This window comes from Terrapene carolina, unplaced genomic scaffold (genome assembly GCF_002925995.2).
Source record: "Terrapene carolina triunguis isolate 2854851 unplaced genomic scaffold, T_m_triunguis-2.0 Scaffold17, whole genome shotgun sequence".
Taxonomy (NCBI): Eukaryota; Metazoa; Chordata; order Testudines; family Emydidae; genus Terrapene; species Terrapene triunguis.
The window spans coordinates 4,487,635-4,514,973 of NW_020664368.1; the positions used below are offsets into that span (position 1 = coordinate 4,487,635).

The following is a 27,339-nucleotide window of genomic DNA, read 5'->3' on the forward strand; positions in this document are numbered from 1 at the left end:
TCAGCATCTCTGAGAAAACTCATGCTGAGAAAATCATTTCAGTAAAATGTTTTAGATTGAATAATAGAATACAGTGTTAATAGGTTGCTACTGTGCTTGCTGTTTCTTCAAAAAAGTAGTTTTAGCAAAGTATTTGGTAAGATGTCAAGCTACATGGAATCTATATGCTGACGTGAACAGAAAATCCATCTAATCTTCTTTATTTTTGGGAATGGCCATGGGAGTGGTTTAAAGTAGATTACAATAGTACCTGTATTCACATTTCACATAAGCTTAGATTCACGTAAAGTACTTTTTTTTTCAGCCATACTATGTAATGACTTTAAGCATAAAATATATCCAGTATGAAGCTGCTAAAAGCAAAAACTGTTTTTGTTTTCAAAAATAAGCAGAAATCTAGGAGTAAAATATTAAAGTACTCCAAGACACTCATAGAAGTGTTACTTGTAATGGAAAGACTCAGTGAATGAGAACTGGATGTACTGATGGGGAATCAATATTTTGTCTGCTAATCTGGTTTTAAAAATCAATATCAAGTAAATGATTTTTAAAGACAGACAAATTTTGTGCTTCAAGTAAACTGTCAGTTCCATTTTTTGATAAACAGTTTTCTAGCCAGATATTAAAAATTTGCTGAATTTGTACCTTTTGAAGCAATAGAGCTCAATTTTTAAAAATGTAGTTAAGTGACGAACCTATTGACAAGTTCTCTAGTTCAGAACAGTTTTTGTGAAAGTGATGATCATCTACCTCTAAAGAAATAAAGTTCATATAATATAATATTGGTACAGGAAGCACAGAGATATCAGTTTCAGTGACGTGAGGGATGTATGTCAGAAGAAACAAAATAGTTCAAAAGAGAATAATGAGGCTATTGGGTGGCTGGATAACGTTTGAGTCAATTTATTAAAGCTTTTGCAGTTTCCTCTGTAAGATACATGAAACAATAAATGTAGAGCAAGTGAGGCTAATCATTATCCTCTAGCGTATTCAAATACTGTAAGTTACTAATTAAATTGGTGAAAGCTTGTTGGTTACACTTTGTAATAGAGGGGAAGAATGTGAGTTATTACTAAGAAATGCTATATAACCATAACTATTCATCATTATTACTGTTTTATTATTCAAAATATACTCACTCTGTGTACTGTTAATTACATGATAATTTGCTTTACTTTTGCAGAAATTCTAAAGTTTAAGATATATTACACCATGTTTTTCAGTTACATTTATAGTGTATACAAGTACAGATAAGTTCTATTTCCTACATTATCTATTAAATATATCTTGCAGAATATAGAAGTTGTCCAAGTATAATTTTGTTGCAGGCAGGATGGTTTTATGTGCTAAGTAGTAACAATATAAATAGATATTTGTGCTTTTAATTTTGGATAGTGTGTGCAGTGGATCTGCCTGATATACATCATGATAAATGCATAAATTATTTTCTGTGCAATATATTTATTTTGATTCCAGGATAGTGAAATTATTTAGTGCTATAAGTCTTATTTGTAGAAAGGAGTTTAGTAGTTCAGAAATGTCAATTAACTTTTTCAACAGGGATTCTATCTAAAATGTTTCAACCAACTTAACTTAGAACATTTATCAGAGGACTTTTTTATATTTTATTCAGTAAGGAATAGCCACATTAAATGCGCTGGGGGCAGCTAGAGAATGACTTGTACAATCCCACAATTACATAGTTTGCTAAGCAAATAATTAGCTAAGTAATAATGCAACCTTTTCTATAGACTCCAGATATGCAAAATTTGTAGGACATATTCCTGCAATAGGTGTATGTACACCTCTCCCCCGATATAATGCAACCCGATATAACATGAATTCGAATATAACGCGGTAAAGCAGTGCTCCGGGGGGGCGGGGCTGCGCACTCCGGCAGATCAAAGCAAGTTCGATATAACGTGGTTTCACCTATAACGCGGTAAGATTTTTTGGCTTCCGAGGACAGCGTTATATCGGGGTAGAGGTGTATTATATATACGAGTGCTGTAGTATTCTGTGGTACACACATGAAAGGGCTTGTCTATACGGCGATTTAGTGCGCAGCAAGCAAGCCAGGGTGTGAATGTAGAGTGCACTAGCTTTTCATGCACTGACTGATCGTAAAAAGAACAGGAGTACTTGTGGCACCTTAGAGACTATCGTGTGGACCTGCCACCATTCAGTAAAAATTCCATCGTGTGCTTTGATGTACCACTGTTTCAGACAGGAGTATGTCAAAGTGTGCTATGGAACTTTTAGCATACAGTAGCAGGGTCCACACAGTCGGTTAGTGTGTGGTGTGCCAGTGTGCTGTATTTTCACACCGTGGCTTGCCACACACTAGATCACAAGGTAGAAAAACCCAAAGAATGAAATGATATACAGCTACCGCTACCTCTGCTACTAACGACATCCTCATCTACCATAATATATAGTTGGGTTTAGATATTGTATGCATAATGTTCATGTTATTTTAGAAACTGGAGATTTCAGGAAGCATGGGAAAGCATTGAATGCCTGGATTTTGAGTAAGATGATGATTGGGACGACTGACCAAAACATTAATGAGAATTTTTGGTGTGGGGGGTTATTCTAATATTTGTACATACTTAGTTTGAATCTTTTTAAAAAATTTATTTAAACATTTGTTTTAAAATTATCTCCCAGATTTCTACAGTTACTAAAATATGATCTGCACTAGTAATGTGGCTATGGCAGTCATTTGGGGCCAGACTGTGAACCCCTTATTCCACTGGTCTGCGGTTACTTGCACAATTGAGACTCTTATGCGAGTAATTGCTACCAAATAAGACTGATGGGTTCACAATATGCCCCTTGGGAATTTTTTGTCCCTGAAAACACTTATGCATGTGCTTAACTTGACTACTATGAGTAGTCTCACAATGGTGGTAAGGTTAAACGTGCATACGTGTTTGTAGGAATGGGGCCATAGTCACTTAAGGATGGGTGAGATGGGGTTTACAAACACCATACTGAGCATAGACAAAAGGGAGAGGAGAGTCGTCCCTGCTGACAGGCTATCAGGCTGCTCGCACCCCTGCCCAGCTGCCAGAATTGCCAGTCGTGAAGGTATGCACCCGAATCTGTGACCGATAAAGAAAACAAGCCCAGCTATAAAGGAGGGAGAACAGAGAAGGAAAAGGGAGGCAGAAAGGCCTGGGATAGCAGAGGGGGCAACAGCCCCGTGCCAGGCTGCCTCTAAGGAACTGATAAGGAGACAAAAGAAAACTGCAAGCCTAGTTTAAGTTAAGAATTCATGGACTGGTCAAATTGAAAGGGACCACTTAGGAGAAAGCTGGGACCCCTAGAGAGACAGCACCCAGAACAGCCAACAATGGGATTTTCAAAAAGTGTTCAGTGCTGGCATGCCTCAGCTCCCACCAACTTCAGTGGGAGCTGTGATGGGCCAGCACTGAAAACTTTTGCAACTCCCACCCTAAATTAACTTTTTTATTCATTCTTTTATTTTTTAAAGTATGTACTTTATAAGTTGCCAATGGTTTGCTAAGCATTTTACAGACATGTAAGAAGATAAGGTCCCTGCCTCAAAGATCATACAATCTAAATAGATAATATAAAAAGAAAGCGTGAGAGATGCAACAAAAAGCAAAGCAATAGGGCAGTGAAGTTTAGCATGCATCTTGTTACTTCTGCAATTTTTGTTAGTTGTTTCTGTTGTATTCTATCTAGCAACTCTATGAAGATGACTACTAGAGCTCAGTATTTAGATGTAGGAATCAGATGTTTTGTTTTGTTTAATTTAAACAGAAGTTGTCTTTCCGGGAAATAAATATACCATTTGTTTTATTGCTTCATGACAAATAAGCATAACTTTTCTCTCTCAACTGGCTTTAGCAATTTAACAATACAGACTAACTACAATATAAAATATTTTACTACGTGCAATAACTTAGATGTGTGTAATATGATACATGTTGGGGTTTTGTTTCTGTGCAGAAATTTCCAACTGAAGGACTTGCAAATGTGGTTCGAAATGTGTTTGACTTTGACTCCTACAACAATGAAATGCGTGACACTTTGATCAGCACTTTGCACAAACATGGGATACCGATTGGAGCAAAACCTACCAGTATACAGCTGGCAAAGGAGTAAGGCTAACCTAATGTATATTAAGAACACTTATCTGTGTCAGCCATTTTTCTTTCTTTTATTTTGCTGCTAATTGATTAACAACAACCTGGGATACTTGAAGCTAAATACTCTTATGGTTGAAGTTTTGTTTTCTGCAATAATGGACAATTATATTTTACCAATAAATTTAGTAGTTATAAATTACTAATTTTTCATCTCTATTTAATGTCCATGTAAATGTTAATAGTATGAAAAACAGATACAAACAAATAAAGGGAAATATTTGTTTCTTTCTCCGTCTGTGTTTTTTTTATTGAATTACTACAGATCTTTTCCTATTTGCCATTAAACTCAGAAGCAAAACAAATCCCTTTGTCTTCAATGGGAGCAAGTAATGGTCCTTAATCCTTAGCTCTATAAAAATACATCATCATAGCGTGTCAGAGCACTTAGGCAGGCAACAAGAAGGATTTTAAAATATGCTTATATCCAGATCCCAATTATTGTTTAATAATCATGGCCATTGACTGAACTTGTTATACTATGTACTATTTGAGAGCTCAGAAAAAAAATAGCCATTTTTAAAATAAAAACCTAAATTGTAAAATCACAGCTGATTTAGCTCATACTTTGCACGTCACATGGATGCCTGTCTTTTTCTGCCTTCTGATAATATGTTGTGTGATAAATAAACATAATTAACATTTTTATTTTTATTTTTGTAAACTTCCTCTGAGATGTTTTGAAAAATCTAATATATCTTTTAAGGAATCTCAGAAAAAACAAACCATTAAACCAGTCAAGTAACTGTTTATGGAGAAACAAATATTTCCCTTTTATAATAAAGCAAAGGATGGGTTATGGAAAATTCAGTTTTACATAGGATTATACTACTTTTATGTTTGCTTAGAAGCAGCTGAATTGACTCCACTGACAAAATGTCTTTATCAGTTGTCAGTGTGTAGATTTCTCCTGCAGGAGCACCACTATAATCATGCCTAGCAACCTACATAGATGTTTTGAAGAAGACAGGCAGTCTAATGACTATGGCATAATTTTTCCTCTGGATGTCTGAGGAATCACGTGTCTGAGGAACTCAATGCCTGAGTAACTACCATATGCATCAAGATGACAATATACCCCTAAAACTGGTGCCACAATCTCCATAATTTACTTGCTAAAAATCAGTTGCTGAATTCTGTTTGAAGGACTATAAAGTGGGTCTGAGTTAGAATGATAGTTTATATTTGATAAGTTGGCATTTTATTTTATTTAAATAAGGATTTTAGAAAAATAAATATATGGTTTGTTTTTATTGGCTATGGTCTTACGAGGCCAATTGTTTTTATTGGCCTTATGCTAACGAGGCCAATTCAATTAAGCACTGACTCCCACACACACACACTTGGTAAGGCAACTCCCATCTCTTCATGTGCTGTATATATATACTGCTTACTTTATTTTTCACTCCATGCATCTGATGAAGTGGGTTTTAGCCCACGAAAGCTTATGCCCAAATAAATTTGTTAGTCTCTAAGGTGCCACAAGGACTCCTCGTTGTTTTTGCTGATACTGACTAACACGGCTACCACTCTGAAACCTGTTGATGCATTGTTTCACTGGTACAGGAATTCTACTGCATATGTTAATATATTTGATACAACAGTTTGTGAATATTTTATTTTATTTTAATATACTGAGCTTTTCATATTTAGCAGAGGTGAATCTTTGTATTTGTTCCATATCACTTTATCCAAAAGACATCTACAAGCAGGAATTATTTAATCTACCACTGAACCAGAGTGGAATGTGATAGCTGTTATTTATCTATGTAGGAACAAAAGCATGCTAGGCACACGAACAACACACAGGGGTATTACACAGCAGTTTAGGACAAGAAACACAGAAGAAGACTGTATCCAGTTAAACTTCAGGATTAATTTAGGTGGGCAGAATGTAGTTGTCCATTCTGGAATTTTTGCTTGGACTCTAGAATGAATATGCCTATTCTTGTGAAAAGGGTTAGGAGATCATTAATGGCCAGTAAAAAGGGATTCCTGCAATATGAGTTGTTTTATGGAAGGGATCAGTGTAGCCTACAGAATCTCACTCAGTGTCTCCAAAGGTAAATGAATTATAATAGATCCATGCTCCATGGTTTCAGGCTTTGGCATGAGATTTTGGAGCAGGTTGTCAAGCTTAAAAGAACCAAGAGCCCTCAGAGAAATCAGTTGTGTTCAGAGACCAGCAAACAAAATTATAAACCTCCAAAAGCCATTTCTCCACAAGAGAGGCTGACTAGGTAATCACAGATACTTTTGAGGAAATGCATCTAACTAAATAATATTGTAAGATGGGGAAAATTCAGTGTGATTCTCCAGTTGGTTATCAGTTGCCCATACAATATTTTTCTTAGCTAATTTAACTGCAGATGTTTTTTTCATTCACATATGTCTTATATTTTTAAAATGTACTAAGCTATTTTCCTCGATAATATACTTTGCGTTTCTTAACAGCCCTTAATTCAGTGATCTCAGTATACTTTCACAAACATTAACTAATCAATTTACAATATCCTTGTTAAATAGTTATATATAAAAGATCACTTCACATGCCACTGAGAGTCAATCACTTCTGCAGCAGTTATTCAGGACAAGAAGCGAAGGAAACTATCATAGTTAATTGAAACTGCCAGGAAAACATAAGACCTGAGATGGAATTTGGCCAGGACACCAGATTAACACTACTAAATTCACAAATGCTGTGAGGTCTTTAACTGTTCTGGACATTTGTTCACCATTCTAGACATTTGTTCACGACTGACACAGAGGCTACTTACCGAGTCACCAGCATCACATCTTGTAGCATATTTGTTCTTTGGAGCTTGCTTCTGTCCAAGTACTGAGTAATAGGACTCTCTGTACTTTGAGATCTTGTCTGATAACAGTAGAACAGTAGGCATGAGTGTCATGTGTTACTTTGAAAAGTTATTTTTTGTACATTTTCTGTTTTTGTCTTTTTTATCATATCTTCTCTAGATTTCCAATTTTCCAAGCCAGAAAATACATCGCACATTCCCATTTTAAAATCATCTGAACCTTTTTCTAATTGAGCTGGTTTGAAAATATCTCTGTGAGGTTAATCTGTGGCCAGATAATAGATTATGGGCATGTCCTGGCTCCCAGGATCCTGTGAGTTAGCTGAGGTTTTTTTGGTATTGCCTGTCAAGTAAGGAGTGGGAGAGTATAACTCCGTTCTCTCTGCTCCCCTCTATTTAAGTCAGAGTATCTTTATGAATTTTACAATATCTTTTGATAAGCTTAGTGTTGTAGAATTGATGTTTATAAAGACGAGATGATCTACCTACCTATTCTGTTCTTGGAAGGTAGTGATTATAATTGGTCCCCACTCACCCAAGCACATTGGAAAGCTATTGTTTTTATCTATTAGTTTTCCTTTTGATTGATATCTGATGAAGCTGGAGGCTGTGTACGAAATAACACACATCAGGTTGTGCACTGTTCATCAGATCTCCACACACCTTAGGTATGCTGAGGCCCATGCAGCAGTAGAGTGCCTCAGTTCACATTCACTACTTGTGCACACCATGGAGTGTATTATTACACCTAAAATTGGGGGAAAGCAGTTTGTAGGAATTTAAATATCATACATGTAATATTTAAGCCCCACCCTGCCAGAAAGTACTCTGTTGTCAGTTCTAACTCTAGGAAATTACTACATTGAGCTCTGTGGTGTTTACATGAAATAGGACTGAATAAAGAGAGACTGAAGCCCTCTGAATTTGGTCCTGAAATAATTTAAAACAAACAAACAGCTGGTGTGAGGATATCTTGCACATCTTCCTTTTTCTTCTTTACTGCATACCTTGTTCCCCATTCCTTCCCTCTCCTGCTATTGGTGAGTGGGTCTTCAGTTGCTAAGCTGCTGCTTCTGTTAACGTGTCTTGTTATTGTGATCCATTCCTCAGCAGTTCCCTCCCTGCTTTGTGTATCACTGAGCTGATCTGTGGTAGTGAAGACGTAAAGAGCTGGGTAGGGCTGTGCAACGGGGACTGTATGGAGAGACAGGGTGACAGTGACTTCCTTCAAGCCCTGTTCTTCTCTGTTGAGTGACTGGTCAGGCAGTTCATATAAGGGGAAGGGGGAGAAAGGAAAGATGGGAAGAACCATTTAATTTTTAGTCTTCACTCATCAAGTTGGAGGCAAGGGCAACTTCAAGCTGCTTGAATTTTTTAATGTCTCTTTTTTTTCCTTTGTGTCTCACAGATAAGAAATAGGAAGGTCATTAAACTGAAATCTTAAATGATACAAATAAGACTTTAATCAAAAGTTGTTTGTTTGAAGTGCCATGATCTGGTTAGCAAAGAACATAACGGCCATACTGGGTCAGACCAAAGGTCCATCTGGCCCAGTATACTGTCTTCTGACAGTGGCCAATGTCAGATGCCTCAGAGGGAATGAACAGAACAGGTAATCATCAAGTGATCTATCCCCTGTTGCCCATTCCCAGTTACTCCTAGCCTGTTTGCGCCAGAATCATCCCTCCCCATCATGGCTAATAGCCATTGATGGACCTATCCTCAATGAATTTATCTAGTTCTTTTTTTAACCCTGTTACAGTGTTGGCCTTCACAACATCCTCTGGCAAAGAGTTCCACAGGTTGACTGTGCACTGTGTGAAGAAATACTTCCTTTTGTTTTAAGCCTGCTGTCTAGTACTTTAAGTTGGTGACCCCTAGTTCTCGTGTTATGAAACATTCCATCCCACCTTTGATTCACAAGACTGTGAGTTCCCCAATTTGTTAGTTGCCTTTTATAACTCCTGCCTGAGTTATAAAAGGTATATATCAGTTATAAAAGGTATAGATCAGTTCTGATAGCTACCTTCAGAAAACACAAATTACAAGTAACTTGATTCCTATAAACTTAGGGTAGGTCTATACTTACCTCCAGGTCCGGCAGTAAGCAATCGATCTTCTGGAATTGATTTATCGCTTCTTGTCTAGAGGCGATAAATCGATCCCGGATCGATCCCGGAAGTGCTCGCCGTCGATGCCAGTACTCCAGCTCCGCGAGAGGAGTATGCGGCATCGACGGGGGAGCCTGCCTGCCGCGTCTGGACCCGCGGTAAGTTCGAACTAAGGTACTTCGACTTCAGCTACATTATTAACGTAGCTGAAGTTGCGTACCTTAGTTGGAAGTGGGCGGTTAGTGTGGACCAGGCCTTAGTCTCTTCATTTTTAGTGGACTCAAAAACTCCATTTATATTTTGCCTCTAGATAATTATTTTCTGACAAATTCTCCCATTAGACTACTGTACATGAAGAAAATCAAACTAAATAACAATTTTGTGTAGAATTTTATGTAGAATCACCATGTTGACTAAAGGTTTTGGGCCAATCTCCTCCTCTTCACAAAGACATTACTTACATAACCGCCTCATACTCAGTAGTGAATCCTGGATCTAGAGCCCTCAGGGTAAAATAGTCAAAAAGTAACAATTTAAACAAAATGGATCTAAAGGATCTGACAGGTTGATTGTCAATCAAAGAACTGACACGGAAATAATTCAGTGGAATTGACTGTTAGGTGTTGGTCCTTCTTCCATATGATGTCACATTAGGGGTCTCTAGAGACATAAAAACAAACAAGCTTTAGCTTTTGATGAAGAGTGTGAATAAGAGTTCTTGTTTGATACTGTAGATTATCATTCCAGAGAATGAAGGAGTTTGTGTAGAACTTTCTTTCTACATCTTAAACTCACAAGTTCCCACTACCTCTCACACCTTTGCCAGTGACTCAGTGATAAGAATGGCCATACTGGATCAGTGCAATTGTCCATCTAGCCCAGTATCCTGTCTTCTGACAGTAGGCAATGCCAGGTGCCCCAGAGGGAATGAACAGAACAGGTAATCATCAAGTGATCCATCCCCTGTCGCCCATTCCCAGCTTCTGGCAAACCTAGGGACACTTCAAAGCATGATTTTGCATCCCTGCCCATCCTGGCTAATAGCTATTGATGGACCGGACCTATCCTCCATTAATTTATCTAGTTCTTTTTTCAACCCTGTTATTGTCTCCTCTGGCAAGGAGTTCCACAGGTTGACCGTGCATTGTATGTAAATACTTCCTTTTCTTTGTTTTAAGACAGCTGCCTATTAATTTCATTTGGGGGACCCCTAGATCTTGTGTTATGAAAAGGCATAAATAATACTTCCTTATTTACTTTCTCCACACATGTCATGATTTTATAGACCTCTAGTCGTCTCTTTTCCAAGCTGAAAAGTCCAAGTCTTTTTAGTCTCTCCTCATAAGGAAGTTGTTCCATACCCCTAATCATTTTCGTTGCCCTTTTCTGAACCTTTTCCAATTCCAATCTATCTTTTTTGAGATGGGGCAATCAGGTCTGCACACAATATTCAAATGTGGGCTTACCATGGATTTATATAGAGGCAATATGATATTTTCTGTCTTATTATCTATCCCTTTCTTAATGATTCCCAACATTCTGTTTGCTTTTTTGACTGCAACTGCACATTGAGTGGATGTTTTCAGAGAACTATCCACAATAACTTCAAGATCTTTCTTGAGTGGTAACATCTAATTTAGACCCCATCATTTTACCTGTATAGTTAGGATTATGTTTTCCAATGTGCATTACTTTGCGTTTATCAACATTGAATTTCATCTGCCATTTTGTTGCCCAATCATCCAGTTTTGTGGGATCGCTTTGTAGCTCTTCACAGTCTGCTTTGGATTTAACTATCTTGAGTAGTTTTGTATCATCTGCAAATTTTGCCATCTCACTGTTTACCCCTTTTTCCAAATCATTTATGAATACGTTGAATAGGACTGGACCCAGTACAGACTGTTGGGGGACACCACTATTTACCTCTCTCCATTCTGAAAACTGACAGTTTATTCCTACCTTTTGTTTCCTATCTTTTAACCAGTCACCGATCCATGAGAGGACCTTCCCTCCTATCTCATGACAGCTTACTTTGCTTAAGAGCCTTCGGTGAGGGACCTTGTCAAAGGCTTTCTGAAAATCTAAGTACACTATATCCACTGGAATCCCCTTGTCCACATGCTTGTTGACCCCCTCAAAGAATTCTAGTAGGTTAGTGAGGTATGATTTCCCTTTACAAATGCCATGTTGACTCTTCTACAACAAATCAAAGGGACTAAACCAGTCAGAACTGGGGAAGAGAATAAAACCTCAAGAATTTAGGAGAAAGGTGAACTTATTCCCCTTAGTGGAAAAGAAAAGAAAAAAGGCACTATTAACAAAGCAAAGCTCCAACAAGACATCATGAAGACACTATAATAGAGGCTCAATTGAATGTATACCCCAAATTAGAAAACATAGTAAGGGAACCAAAAAAGTGCCACCGTGGCTAAACAACAAAGTAAAAGAATCAGCAAGAGGCAAAAATGCATCCTTTAAAATGTGGAAGTTAAATCCTAGTGAGGAAAATACAAAGGAGCATACGGTATGACAAGTGAAGTGTAAAAATATAATTAGGAAAGCCAAAAAAGAATTTGAAGAACACCTACCCAAAGACTACCTCATATCTCACCAGTGTACTAGAATTCATTTTTAGGAAGTGTGGAAATAGGGGATTTATAAACTTATGATATTTTCATGAATTGTCTACATCTCAGATTTAAAACAAAGGCTCTAATCTTTGACATTTTCTTCAGGACATGACCCAATTTCAAACGGTCTGGTATATCTCTCAATTGATAAGTTCTAGTTGCCTCTCAAAAGGAGCATGTAGCTTTTCCAAAGACTGGAGAAAATTGTAAAATTTCATAAATAGTCATAATTATTAGTAGGTTCATCGATCTATAGTGCACTACACGTGAGAGTTATGTGTAAGGAGTTCAAAACTAAAATCTAAGTCCTTGTGAAGTTGATGCTACTGTACCCACAGAGAAATTTAAATTCATGTACTTCCTTCATAACCCCCCCCCAAAATGGATCAAACTCAGACTTTGCCAGAAAATCATTTTGAAATCCAAAACAAAACTCTTAGTGTGAAATTTACTTTCATTAATAAAAGCAACATGTCATTCTAGTAACTGACTCTATACTCCTCTATGCATAAATGCATCTATCTTCGGGTTATATTGCATTAAAGAGTATACCCTGAATAACTGTTAATGATTGGATTGGATGTCATAACCTGAGCTGTGTTATACTTGCATTTCTTTTGGGTCTGACTTAATTTTGACTACTGACGTGGGAGAAAACTGGCCAGACTGGTTAGGAAACAGATGAAAAAGGTTGAGACACTGTGAACAGATTCATTCAAAAATATTAATCTTTTCCAGTCAATGTTAAAAACAGACCTCACACTGCAAATAATTAAACAAGGGGAAATTGAAGATAGGAAGCAATTACAAGAAATATAGTTCTCAAACCTTGGTATTGACTGATGTTGTAAATAGGTGTAGGGTCATAAAAACTGTCTTCTCAGAGCTGGTTAACTAGGGAATTAAACGTAATGGAAAACACCGCCTGTCAAGCTAGTTTAAATTCAGCCCAGATTGCATCACCAAAAGTCATTACCATTTTATGGCTGAACATTGACCTATGTGAAATGCTTTGGTGGTTTCAATCCATTTCCTAATTCAATATCACAAAACCTATTGTTGGCAACTTTATTGAGAGTCTCAGCAAATGGACCGAGGACTGAATCGGTATGGAGATTGAACTACTCTCTCACCCCAAAAGGTGGCCCTTCCAGGTTGATTGAGGTACATGGGCAGAACAATTATTAGAATATTTTAATTTATTTTTCTTGTGCTATTCAGAAAGATTAGCAAACTTAATTGTTCATTCCTAAAGTTGGAATAGAGAGAGATTAGAGGGGTGCTCAGACCTAGGGTTTTGATTTGAGCCCCCTCTCTGCCCAAAATATCTAAAAGAAACAAACCTTCTTTAATTTAACAGAGCCTATTATTTTTAAAGAATTCTGATGATAGGAACAGACACAGACAAATAGAACACGAGAGATCAAGCACAGACAACAGTCTTGGAGAACTTACTTAAAATAGACTTCAGAGATGTATTTTTAGAAGGAGGGAGAGGGTTGTCTTCTATTCTCATGCCAAGTTTTGTAGTTGTGCAATAACGTAAGAGGTTTAAATAGTGTTTAGAAATATCTTGCACACGCTCTCAACTTTCTTACTCTAGAAGCAAATTAAATACATGCTACATGCCAACTAGTTCCAAATAAGAGAGATCAAAAGGAAATGTTCTGATACTGTGTCTTAGCATATCAGTTCATTGGTTTTAATGTAATTATTCTGCATTAACAAAACTTTAAATAATTTTATTAGTAGTTGCAAATCACTTGAGAGAGAGTAGAGGAAGAACAAAAATATGTGTACTATATTCTATGAAATTACTTTATCATATACCAATATTTTCAGTTATTACAGAAATTATCTTTTACAGTGGCCCACATGTTCTCTTCCTGAATGAAAAACAAATGGAAAAAAAATGAGGTCAAGAACATCATTCAAGTTTAGGCAAATTAACCCCGTCTTTTCTGTAGGATTGGCAAGGGTTGTGTTGTGAGCAGGTGACCATGAAAAGCAGTGGAGTCTAAGCATCCATGGGAAACCCTACACCTGCCATATAGATACCCTTAACAGGGCATACAGAAGGACCATCCTTCTGCACTTTCTTGTGATACATAAGAACGGCCATACTGGGTCAGACCAAAGGTCCATTCTAGCCCAATATCCTGGCTTCCGACAGTGGCCAATGCCAGGTGCCCCAGAAGGAATGAACAGAACAGGTAATCATCAAGAGATCCATGCCCTGTCGCTCATTCCCAGCTTCTGGCAAACAGAGGCTAGTTTTGGCAGCATAGGCAATTAGCATATGGTCATTGTCTGTACATTGTCTGTCTGGGTGTCAGAGAACATACAACAGCAATTAATGCTCCTTCTTGCAGCAATAAACTGATGCAACATTTACTGTACTCATTATGCAGTTTTCCTAGAGGAACATATCACTTAGAAGAGCACCTCCCACTCATTCTGGCATCCTCTTTGAATTGAGTTAAGCTGATCAAGAGAGGACTGAATATGCTTCGCTACATAGCTCAGACAATACAAACTTTTAAAGCTTTTCAGAGCACGGTCTTTTAGATCCGGAGATTACTTGTGTTTCAGAAAATTTTAATTTTTGCCATTTAAAAAAAATTGAATGTTTCAGCAAGGGAGCATTTTCAACAAGAAAATCTTTAAAATAGCCTCTTAGAAAAACTCTATGGTTAAATGACATATCCCTTATTCATTGCAAATTAACAGGGATAAATGTTTCTTTGTTCATATGTTGTTTGACAGGCTACCCTTGCCAGACCATAAATTTATGGGCTACTGGAGAATCAATCAATCAGGGAACGCACGGCAGAAACTACTATGTCCAACAGAAACTCATCAGTTAAATATAAAGGTTTGTATCTTTTTTAATGCTTAAAAATATTGATTACCGGTAGTCATTTTTTCTTTACAGCAATAAATCATCACCCAGATTATGATTTAATAAATGTAAGATGTCACTCATTTCCTGCAGAAAGAAGAATCTGAGTTGATTTTTGTAATGAAATAAATACTGTTAATTGTACAGATTAAAAAAGTAGACTATTTTGTGATTCACACTGCCAGCTGAGTTGCTGTGGGGTCCTATCTTGTGAGCCCTCCATATGCAGGACATATACTGAAAGGAGTACTGGGGAGGAGGGTGGACTTTGCAGGGTTGAGTTCAAAAGCTCTTGCAGAGTTCTTGCTATGAAGGTGACAATGCCATTTTTAGAGAAGCCCGGAAACAGGCAAGGATACGTGGGGAGGTCCAGTTTCGAGTCCCCAGATCACAACTCATCTGCATGAGATATAAAATGGGAAGGAGCCTGTTTTCCAGTTTCATTTCACATGCAGCTGAATTCTTCTGAAATTTTCTCTCTCTCAAATCTGAATCTGAACCTTTGGTCTGATTTGGCCTCCAGCCTAAACCTAATCCACATCCTCTACAAACCCAATGTCTTGTCCTGTCTTTATTATTACTTGAGTGGTGGGGGGGAAACTGTTAGTGTAATGTTGTTTGATATTTTAAACCTTCCATAATCAAGAAATTCGGTATTGTTTCCTTGCACAAATGCACTGTGCGCCAGTCTTTCATTATTGATCTAAAACACTCCAGGCAATGTGACCTCTCCTCCATGGGATTAAGGATCATTGTTCCATACTAAGTTCCATGCAGTCCCCCATGACTAGATGGATGTAATAGTTGAAATATGTAGCCTCAAGGGAGGGCGACAGCATGGCTTGTATATTATGGGGAAAATGGTGGCAGGATCTTCAGGGCTCCAGGTGGGATGCAGAGGGCTTACAGAAAAAGCAATCTGGTTCCTTCCCAAATATAAGCCTTCCTCTTTTGTTTATAATGCTTGGTCTGGCATTTAGTGTTAAAAGCAATAGAAATCTTTAGGAAAACTCCTAGCGTTTATAAAGGTTGGTGAGTGAAATAAAATACCTAGTCCTCGTGGTTATCATTTTCTTTTAGGGTCCAGTATATTTAAATGTTCAGGGATTTCCACTGGAACGGCATGAAGCAAGGTCCCTCAGTTTCACAGAAGAACTTGCTTTTTGGACACTGCCTTTGAATGAGGTTAACTTAGTCTGTGATGTTGCTGTAGCAGAAGGTACAGTAAAATATTTGTAATTTTTGTAATGATCCCCATTATTGTATGATATAAATTACACTGGAGATAATGAGGAATTGGACAGATGAGATCATAGCTGTTCATTAATAGTCAGTACTATGTAGTTTGTATTCCCTTTTTTTGAAATATGCAAGAGCAATATCATATTTTTGTAATTGCAATAAAAAAGAAACTACAAATTGTGTGCTGAGTGTACGCGCAGTAACACAGAGAATGCATTTCTGGGAACCTTCACTGCATGAGATATAGAAAAAATATTGCTTGCTTTTCTCTTCTTTATATTTAACTTTTTTTTTAAGTCAAAAAAGACAAAATGCAAAAACAGTCAATCATGAAAGGGGAGTATAATTCCATTAAAACATATTGGTGATAATGTAAACTATGAAGGAAATTTGGCTCTAAAAGGAAATATAGATGCGTAATTAAAAGTGTTCCTAATTTTTATATTATATAGTAGATTGTTTCAAAATTAATTTTAAAAAGTCTTTCTAACTTTGCCCTTCCCTAATTAAAACCAGTTCTAATGCAAGACTTGTAGCATGCAAAGTTCTGTGCTTTCTTTTTGGTGCTTATGCTGATCAGTGCCCTTTCTTATTGAATCAATCCTGCCTTATTTAACTACATTATATACATAGATATGTGTCCCAATGCGCATCACATCATTATTGATACTAGTGACCATTACTTATGGTATATTATAAAATGTAATAAATTTTGTGGCTGTAATTTATTTTACATTGTAAATACATTAAAATGATGTGGCTTCACTTTCTAAGCATGTTCACAATTCTGATTGTGGCTTCACTTTCTAAGCATGTTCACAATTTTTTGATGACACTAATAGAAATTGCAGTTTTAATTTGATGCTCAGAAACGTCTAAAGTGAGTCAAAAACAGTTGTAGTGTTTCTCTCGCCACATGAAACTTCCTTCCTCTTGTCTATAATTATTAAATGACCTGGTGTTTTAGTTCCAGAGAGTGGACACATTTTTAAAAAGTCTGTATCTGAAAAATTTTACTATAGTTTTCTCTTTCTTAGAAACTTTTCTTTTTTATAAGTAAACTTGCGTATGCTGTACACGTTTCCGGTTATAAGGATTCATATAACACGAATCTTTAGCAGTTGATTTGGATGGCAAACCAGCTTTATGTCTTGGACTTCTACTCAAATATCTTTTGGAATATTTGTGCAGGGAGTTACTAGTCAGTGTGAAGCCGGTAACAACTTGTCTGTTAAAAGTTTAGTTTACATATAGGCCACATCGCATCCTTGATTTATGTACAAAATTCCCTTTGTCATCATGGGAATGCTGCCATAGGTTAAGAGTAGCCAGGGCCGGCTCTGGCTTTTTTGCCGCCCTAGGCAAAAAAGCCACCTGCCGCCCCCCCTCCCCCCCCCCGCAGCGCGGCAGGGGAGGGCGGCCAGAGCGCCGGGGGGAGGGCGGCAAGCCCGGCCGGGGCTCTCTGCTTTCCCCGGCGGCCAAAGCACCGGGGGAGGGCGGCGAGCCCGGCCGGGGCTCTCCGCTTTCCCCGCGGCCAGAGCGCTGGGGGGAGGGCGGCGAGCCCGCTGCGGCTCCGCTCTCCCCGGCGGCCAGAGCACCGCAGGGAGGACGGCGAGCCCAGTCGCGGCCCCGCTCTCGGGCCGGAGCGCCCCGCGGCCCCGCTCTCGGGCCGGAGCACATGCTTGGTGGGCTGGTGCCTGGAGCCAGCCCTGAGAGTAGCATATAGTCCAGTGGTTCCCAAAGTGGGGTTCGCGAACCCCTGGGGGTTCGCAGAACGTTACAGGGGGTTCGCCAGAAAAAATTCAGTAATGGCGGCCAGAGGACCCCGGCATTGGAGGCAGCAGGTGGGACCTGGTTGCAGGGCAGACAACCAGAGCCCCAGGGAGAGCAGGGCCGTGCAGTTGGGGCTGGCAGCCCAAGCCCTGCCCCCGTCAGCGGGGGAGCCGGCAGCCCCGAGCCCCAGCGCTCCGGCGGGGCTGGCAGCCACGAGCCCCTTGAGATCGGGGCCGGGCAGTTGGGGCCGGCAGCCCAAGCCCTGCCCCCGTCAGCGGGGGAGCCGGCAGCCCCGAGCCCCAGCGCTCCGGTGGGGATGGCAGCCCTGAGCCCCTTGAGAGCGGGGCCGGGCAGTTGGGGCCGGCAGCCCGAGCCCTGCCCCCGTCAGCGGGGGAGCCGGCAGCCCCGAGCCCCAGCGCTCCGGCGGGGCTTGCAGCCCCGAGCCCCTTGAGAGCGGGGCCGGGCAGTTGGGGCCGGCAGCCCGAGCCCTGCCCCCGTCAGCGGGGGAGCCGGCAGCCCGAGCCCCAGGGAAAGCGGGGCCGGGCAGTTGGGGCCGGCAGCCCGAGCCCTGCCCCCCATCAGCGGGGGAGCCGGCAGCCCTGAGCCCCAGCGCTTCGGCGGAGCTGGGAGCCCTGAGCCTCAGGGAGAGCAGGTCCGGGCAGTTGGGGCCAGCAGCCCGAGCCCCAGCGGTCAGTGGGACCTGCAGCACAAGCTCAGTGGAGCTCAGTTGACCGGGGCGGTCAATGGGGTCCAGCAGCAGGAGCCCCAGGGAGTGTGGATCCAGCAGCCCAGGCCCTGGTGCGGGGCCAGTAGCCTGAGCCCTGTGGTGGGCAGGTTGGCAGCTGAGACCCCCAGACCTGCAGGTGGCAGCTCGGACTCCTGTCTTTGTCAGACAGGGGAAGTTGGCATGGAGGGCAGAGTTAGCAGGAGCAATGCTGTACGTGGGGGGTGGTCCAAGCTAATTTGTCCCTCGCAGGACACACCCTCCTAGGGAGAAACCTCGTGGCGGAAGAAAAGCTGTTTGGGAGCCAAACCAGCCGGAAGCACGTTGTAGCCAGTGTAGCAGTGTTAAGGTGCCTCTGTAATTGTCATTCTCTCTGGAGTGCTGTTTTGCTTCAGTGAGACTTGAGTGAATCTTCTCATTTTCTAGTTTGTTGGTTGTTAGCAGTCTCTCTGTGTTGTTTTTATTGGAACTTTTGTACACAAGTTCAATGGATAAGTGGCTGAAAAAGGAAAGTGTAAAGACGCAAGAATCAGCTAGTGTTTCCTCAAGTCCACACTGTGGAAAATCTACATCTAATGATCATGCTGGTCCTGGAAAGTCACTTACAAAGAAAAGAAAATATGATGATGATTATATAAAATATGGCTTTACATGCATTGGTGATCAAGAATGTCCAAAACCACTGTGTGTGATTTGTGGTGATGTTCTAGCAAACAGCAGCCTCAAACCTTCTCTACTTCGGCGCCATTTAGAAACTAGGCATCCTGCACAACTCGACAAGCCTGTTGATTTTTTCAAGCGAAAATTAGCTGAGAGGAAAAGTGACATTACCAGTTTTATATCCAAAGCAAGTACTGATAATGAAAATGCACTTGAAGCATCATACCGCGTGAGCTACCGAGTAGCTAAAGCATCAGAAGCCCATACCATAGCAGAGAGCTTGATTGGTCCATGTATAAAAGACGTAGTTCATTGCATGCTCGGAGAAAAGGCTGCAAAAAGGATTGACATGGTACCTTTGTCCAATAATACGTTGTCACGAAGAATTAATGACATGTCAAATAATGTAGAGACCACAATTGTACAGAGAGTGAAAAATAGTCCATATTATGCTATACAGTTGGATGAATCAACTGATGTAGCTAATCTAGCTATTTTGCTATTGTTTGTACGTTATGTGAATGAAGGTCTGGTTGAAGAAGACTTGTTGTTTTGCCGACCACTGGAAGAACGTACAACTGGAGAAGATATCTTCAATCTGACTAATGCATATTTTCAAGAAAAGGAAATAGAATGGTCCCATTGCCTAGGCATTTGCACTGATGGGGCCACATCAATGACGGGGAAGTATACTGGATTTGTAGCTCGAGCAAAAAAGGTTGCATCAAAAGTCTCTTGGACTCATTGCAGCATCCATAGACAAGCCCTCGCAACAAAACGCATGCCTGAGGGACTGAAGGAAGTGCTGGACAATGCAGTGAAAATGGTGAATTTCATAAAATCACGGCCAACAAATTCCAGAATATTTCACGTACTTTGTGAAGAAATGGGTAGTATACACGATTGTCTGTTGACCCACACTGAAGTTAGATGGCTCTCACGGGGCAAAATCCTGGTGCGCTTGTTTGAGCTTAGAATGGAAATCCTAGTTTTTTTCAACAGCCACCCTTTCCACCTTGCCAGCTGTATGGAAAATAATGTCTGGCTCCAGAGCCTAGCTTATTTAGCAGATATTTTCTCAAGAATTAATGACCTAAATTTATCTCTTCAAGGTCTCAATATAACAGTTTTCAATGTGCAAGACCGAGTTGAATCCATGATAAAGAAGTTGCAGTTCTGGGAAAGTTGTTTGGAAAACAATCAAACTGAGTGTTTCAGTAATCTTCATGACTTCCTGGCAGAACATAAACTTCAGTTGGATCAGTGCACTAAAACCAATATAACTGCACACCTAAAAGGACTTTGCACAACATTCAGGGATTACTTTCCAGCTATATCAGGCGATAATGACTGGATTCGCAACCCTTTTGATGATACCACTTTCTCAACACAGATATTGAACACTGAGGAAAAAGAGAAATTGATTGAGATCTCCTGTGATTACGAACTGAGAAGGAGTTTCAGAAATCTGTCATTGATCAACTTTTGGCTGAGTTTAAGAAACGAGTATCCCCTTCTGGCAGAAAAAGCTGCTGCAGTTTTGTTACCATTTTCAACAACATACTTATGCGAGAAAGCGTTTTCCTCGTATGCACATCTTAAAACGAAATATAGAAACAGACTTGATGCCGAACCAGACCTGAGACTTTATCTTTCTCCAAAGGTTCCGGACTTCAAAGAGCTATGCAGAGCAAAGCAAGCGCATCCATCACACTGAGGAAATTTAAATTTAAAATCCTGGAAATATTCATTTTTAGAAGGGGGTTCACGAGATTTCACAATTTAGAGAAAGGGGTTCGCGGGCTGTTAAAGTTTGGGAACCACTGATATAGTCCTACATAGATTGATTGATTGATATATGTGCCATAATAGGATAAACTTATTTTAAATATGTTGCTGTATTCCCACAATAGCATCATTCAGTTTTCAGTTAATCTGATGGTTAACATGATTTTGTATCATGACAGAGTCTTTTACTTTCATTAATTTTGCCTTATTTTCCTATTTCAGAAGATGAGACTGAAAATATGCTCTATGTGGCTACATGCAATCCAGTTTCCTTATATTTCATGAATGTATCTAGTAAAAATGGATACTTTGTGGATTGTTATGACATCTTCCCAAGAACGGCTGGCAGCATATGGCAACCCTTTGTGACTGTGGCACCTCTAGGAAATCCACTCAAAGGGCAAGTGATTCTTCATGAAGAGCAGGTAAAATAAATAAATAGATATCCTCCTGTTTCATGTTTCATTGTGAGAAAAGTAGTACAGCAAGAGTAGGATCCCTGTGGTTCCTCAATCTCTGTAGGTTGTGAGATACTTAGTCTAATTGCACAATAAACCTTTAGAGAGGGTCCCTCAGCTCTACTTTTTCTTGCGGTGTTTAGGCTGATTTACTGTATGTTTTTATGTACCTTTGCATTATTAATGCTGAGATTTGCCTGTTTATCCTGTTAGTGGTAAACGTACACTGAGAACTATTGGAGGGGGGAAAGGGAGATTATGATTTGCGTTTGGAAGTCTCAAATTAGCAGAGGAAACTTATTAAGTCTCAACTCCCCTATTTTAGCTGTGTATTCAAATCCAAGCCCTGCTCATCCCTGTTCTAGTTTTTGAACTTTTAATAAAAAAATAAATGCCTTCTGAATCACAATTGTTCATGCCACCATTCTTTTTTTTTAATTAAGTATCATGATGTTTCCCTTTCCATAGCATGAGTTTTGTGGGAACACAAAACTGAGAGTAGGATGGATGGGTAAAACAGGATGGTGGTGTAAACCACATTGTAGAGATGGATTAGAGTTGCAAAGTTTGGATTTGGATTCTAACTTTCTCAGTGTCAGATCTGTTTGATTTGGGCCCATCACTTCAATAGTCTTATTTGGAACTGCTATTAGAAATTGATTAGAATATTTTCAATTTAACACTTTTTTACAGGGGATGGGGGAGCAGCCACCAAGATGCTGACATGAGTAAAAAAAGAATTAAGTATTAATATGAATTATAATAATAGCCTAATAAATATGATCATGTCCCATTAATGCCTGAGGGGGATAGACACCAGGAAGGAAGAAAAGTTATTTAAGCCAAATAGCAATGTTGGAACAAACAAAAATGGCCATGAAAACATTTAGGCTGGAAATTAGAAGGTTTGAGGAGTTAGGTTCTGGAACAGCCTTCCAATAGCAGTAGTCAAGGCAAACAGCTAATTTTAAGATGGCGCTTGATAAATTTATGAATGGGGTTATATGATGGTGTTGCCTGCGATAGCAAGGGATTAGAATGTATGGCTCAGGGGGTCCCTTCCAGTCTTACATCCTGTTTACATTCCTAAGTGATATGAGATACAGCATTAACAATTATCATTATTGTTGGTCACCAGCCTCCCTCTTCCTTTTCTGTTTTTTTTTTTTTTTTTCCCCCTTACTGGTTCTTGGTTACTTTCCCCATTTCCCAGTGTCTATTAGCTAGCTCAGAGGAACCTTTTCTGTATTTAGTAGAGGGAATGAGAAATTTCCATTAACAACACAGCTGATGAGGTGTCAAATATCTCATACACATTTAGCATCCCAGGAAGCCATGCATATTGTCATAGCCTAAATATAGGTATGCTTTACTGGTCTCAGACTTATGACTAAATTCAGTGCATATGTAATCAGGGCAACCTGTTACTGATCTCAGCAGAATTGCATTTGCCTATATCCGTGTTGAATTGGGCCCCTAGAAATGCATTTTCCCAATTTTCATCCAAAAGCTAACTTCCTTCGCTGTTGCCAATAGAGTTGTCTTGATCAGTTTTAAAAGCACTATTTGAGCTATTTTGGGAAGCTCATAACAAGTTTGTTCAGTTCAAAACAAGGCTTTGCCCTCTATGACTAAAGTCAGTACAGGAAATTGTAAAACAGATGGCACTCGATCCTCTGCTTTGAGTGCCTGAGACCGTTTAGAATACTAGACATTTTCTGAAGGCAGATCCGAGCAGTACACGCCTATTATATTTCTAAACTTCTGAAATTCCTAAAATGAAAATAATTGTCTTGTTGGTATTATTTTTAACAAAACTGCAGTAGCATTGAATCTCTTTGGGGAGGAGAGGGAATATTTTATCAAAGGCTTCTGTGAAACTTTAGGCAGTTAACTCAGTGATTGGTTTTACACTGTGATAATGTCTGTCCTTCTAGGATATGTTTTTCAATAAAAGTCTGAATTAAAATCTGATATAAAGACTGTACTATAGGTTGGCTACTGTGGTTCAATGCACCATTGCTGTTGACTTTTGTTCAGCTGTAACCTTCTTTTCTTTCTCTGACCATAAGTTTGAATATTGGCAACTTCGGTCTTGTCTTTCTCAGCAAGTGCCACAGTTGGGCAAAGGCATTCTAAAAATAAACCTAATTATCATGCTGGAAAATAATATACTAACAATAATATTACTGCATGTTTTGCATTATCTTAGGATTTCATATACAAACTTAATATTAAAATAGATCTTCATTGATTCTTAAAATATACTTCATTAAACTGACAATTTAGATTTACAGAGCCTGCATATGTTTAGGATCACTTCAAAAATGACGTGACCTTTCTATAACAATCAGTTTCTTGCACTTTGTGGAAAAATTAAGGAATATGATCCACTCATGTAGCATATTATTAATCACCGTGGATTGTTGCCTATCATTCTATTTAATTTTTCACCAGTTGAAGGCCAGGTTAATAATTTGCTCGGTGCAAGGCCCAAAATAAGATACCAAGGAACCAGGCATTTATCTGGTGGGCTGGACCCTGGCGTAGCCCTGATGGCCACTGCTGTGTGATCTGAAGCTTTGATCTGGGCTCTCCCTTAGTTCACAGCTCATTTAGTCTGTTTAGTTTTATATCAGGCAGAATAAGCAGAGCCCAGATTACTGCTAACATGCAGCCTGTTGCTTCCAGAAGGATGAGGAAGACCCCTGTGGTGGCATTTCCTCACCTGACTTTTGACATGGGAAGGGGAAGGAAAGACACAGTATTGTCCACTTCAAGAGTTCAAAAAATCAGGAAATTTTAGAAAATGGTACATTTGGAGTTCTTTTTATTTTTCCCGGGTTTTTGAAGGCTAGAGGTGGGCAAATTGGACAAGTCAGGTAACACAGCTTGTAGTTTTATCCAGAATTTTAACTTGAAATGAAATAATCCTTCCTTAAGGCTTCAAAAAATAAAAAGTAAGAGAGGTTTTTTCTCTTTTTTTATTTTTCTTCATGTTTTGAATCTCTGCACTTCTGGTCCCTGCTGAGAAGTGTAAAAATACAGAACTTTGAGAATCCATCTGATCTTGAAATATTTCCACTTGTAACCATAGGCCAGAAGGCTTGACAGTATTGCTGGCAAGCCAGTTCAGCCTTAATTTGTAGAATCAAAAATGTTGTATAGTTCAAGTAAAGTTTAGTTAAGCATTCACACTTTCAGAGGGCAGATGTAATCTAGTGGACAAGGATGACTGTGAGGTTAAAAAAATGGACTAAAAATCAGGAGACCTAGGTTTTATATCTAGCTCTGCAACAGATTTACTAGGTGGACCTGGGCAAGTCTGTGCATCTGTAAAATGGGAATGATTCTATTACTTACCTAAATGAGGCCAAATGTATTGATATTTGTGAGGTGATAAGCACCATGGAAGCAAAAACAAATAGTGAACCAAGCACAGGATTTCTGAGTGCTAATCTGAGCTCTGCCACTGACTCTCTATGGCCTATGGCAAGTCACTTAACTTTTCTTTTTTGCATCTTCCTTGTGTCTGCATAGGGAGAGTAATAACATACAGTATCTACCTTACAGGGACATTGTGAGGATTAGCTACTGCTGGTAAAGTGGTTTGGAGGCCAAAAGTGCTATAATAAATACCAAGTATCATTATGTAAGCCAGACCTCCAGTTACGAGTCTTCGAAAAAAGGGTCAAAAAGTGCTAAAATCTTGAAGGAAACAAAAATCACTTTAAAAATAAAATAAAATCTCTGCTTCCCCTTTTGTTGTTTTTGTTTTAAAAATATCCCAGTACTTAGTATCACAGAGTAGTGACTTTCCAAATAGCTGTTCTAATAAAACATTTTTTTAGATGAACATTTATGACTCAATTACAAAACACACTTAAATAGGTAATTATAGTGGAAAGGATGAGACAACGATATCCATGGCTGTGCAGACAAACTGCTGCTATTTATTTTTTCTCATATAATGTCCATCTGGATTGAATCAAGAGCATTGCACTAAAATAAAAGTCCTTAATTTCTTCCTCCTCCCTTAAATAAAATTTTACTAAAGTGTACTTTATTGGGGCTTTAACTTAATTGCATATTTGTGGGCATTACCAACTTTTAAGCCACCTCCATGTTTGCTTGGGAGAGGGATGGGCGACTCACATTCTACTGAATGGCTTGAAGACCTCAGTGCTGAGCGTGGCCCTTTTTTTATCCCTCCTATGTCAAACGCTTCAGTTGGTAATTTAGGAGGGCTTCCCCTTTACCACTTGAATCTTGGTGGTAGATCCATAATGGCTCTCATGTGGGGGAAGGAGTTCAGAGTGCTCAGCAGGGGCTTTCAGCTCTTCAGGGAAAAGCTTGGTGGCGGTGTTCCTTGCCACCACACTGAACTGCAGGGTACCCTCCCCCTCACAGACCAAGTGTTTCCCCTCTGTATGCACCCAATGCTGTTGGCCAGTCTAAATGGTAACAGGTAGATAGTGGGTAAGTTTTGTGGAGTTGAGTGTGTGAAGCAAACCACATGCAAATTATTTAATTAGATAATTTGCATATTTAGAACCAATGTATCTGTAACAATAAACTTCCGTTTTAGAAAAAAATTGTGTGAATTTAGTGCTGGTAAAAAGTATTGATTCGATAGTCCTAGTAAATGAAGTTCCTGTTATCAGCAGGACAGGCTATCCACACACCATGCCCTGCCAGCATACTTTGATCTTTATCGGGAGGATGCTGTGGAAGAAACTTGCTCTATGGGTAGCAGGGGTAGTTTAGTCTCTGTGGCCCATGACGTTTTTGACCCCTCTGCTGAGTCTGCCAACCAGTGCAGAGTATAGTGTGAGTTTGTGACATTGGAGCTGAAACTGAAGCCCACCAAACTCATCACATAATGGGGGATCACCAAACATCCATTAGATGGGAACAGTTTTTAATCCATAGTAATCTGGTCTGGATTAAAATTGGTGACCTACAGACTGGAGGGTTTGCAGCCCATAAGCAATGCTCTGAGGCATCTGGTCCCCCAGTAAGATCTGATGCTACACCTTCATGAATGAGATTTGTTTGTTTGAAAGATACACAGATTAAATCAAGTTCTGACCTTTTTGGATCTTACGCAAGGGGAGGACTTCTGCTCTGTTGACACAGGGACGAAAATCTCCCACACATTGTTCTGTACTTCCATCCCATATTGTTCTTAAAGGGACAGCTCCAATTAACTGAAATGTAAACTGTAGAAATACAACAGTAAAACTGATATTAACCCAGCATAGTAATTTACTGTTAAGTATAACATTTTGCAATATAAAAGCATTTTAACAGCTAGAAATATTCCAAGGTTCTCACACTATATTTTACAAACAATAAGTGTTATATAAAAGCCCATTAAGGACTTGTCTACATGGTGAGGTAATGCACTCTACAGGGGTGTGATTCCTAAAGCACACAAAAGGATTGTACATTAATTGGTCCATGCAGACCCTGCTGGTAGGAACTAAAAGTTCCTGTAGAGTGCATTGCCGCACAGTGTAGACAAACCCTAAGTTTACAAGTATAAACATCCACTATTTGGGAAAAAAACAGTTTTCAGTTTGCTACAGCAAACCTTGCTTCTGCCTCCTTTTGTGTATGCATTGTGATTGTTACATGTTCATATACTATTTTTTTCCCAGCTCGGAGTTCAGCAGAGTTGGAACCCAGGAACTTCAAATTCATTACACAGACTTCTTGCACTTACTTTCTCTACCTCTGTTTTACGGATATACAATGACAAGATTGCTAAATGTGTCAGTGTCACCTGAGATCTGCAGGTAGCAGTGCTAGGAGAAGCTGCCTGTGTAAGGGAGGCATTGGAGCACACACTGTAGGAAGAGGTTTACTTTGCAAGGCCCAAGAGCCAGTAAGAAAGTCTCATCTATAACTGAAAGGGGAGGAATATTTGAATTTGTTGCATATATGTGTTTCCAGGAGGTGGGGCAAATAACACAAGAGAGGAAGAAACTGCATGTGTGAGCATGGTTGTGTCTGGGAGGAGGCATATAAGGGAGAAACTGGGAATGGAGTTAA

At 39.5% G+C, this 27,339-nt stretch overlaps 1 protein-coding gene across 1 annotated transcript in view; it reads left to right on the forward strand.

Moving 5' to 3' along the window:
- LOC113406051 (von Willebrand factor A domain-containing protein 8-like) overlaps positions 1 to 27,339 on the forward strand; it is a 258,349-nt gene that overhangs the window by 152,044 nt on the left and 78,966 nt on the right. The window contains exons 24-27 of the mRNA XM_029910690.1: positions 3,982 to 4,133; positions 14,502 to 14,610; positions 15,718 to 15,856; positions 21,047 to 21,249. Of these exons, the coding sequence (XP_029766550.1) occupies positions 3,982 to 4,133; positions 14,502 to 14,610; positions 15,718 to 15,856; positions 21,047 to 21,249 (603 nt within the window). The remainder of the gene's footprint in view (positions 1 to 3,981; positions 4,134 to 14,501; positions 14,611 to 15,717; positions 15,857 to 21,046; positions 21,250 to 27,339) is intronic.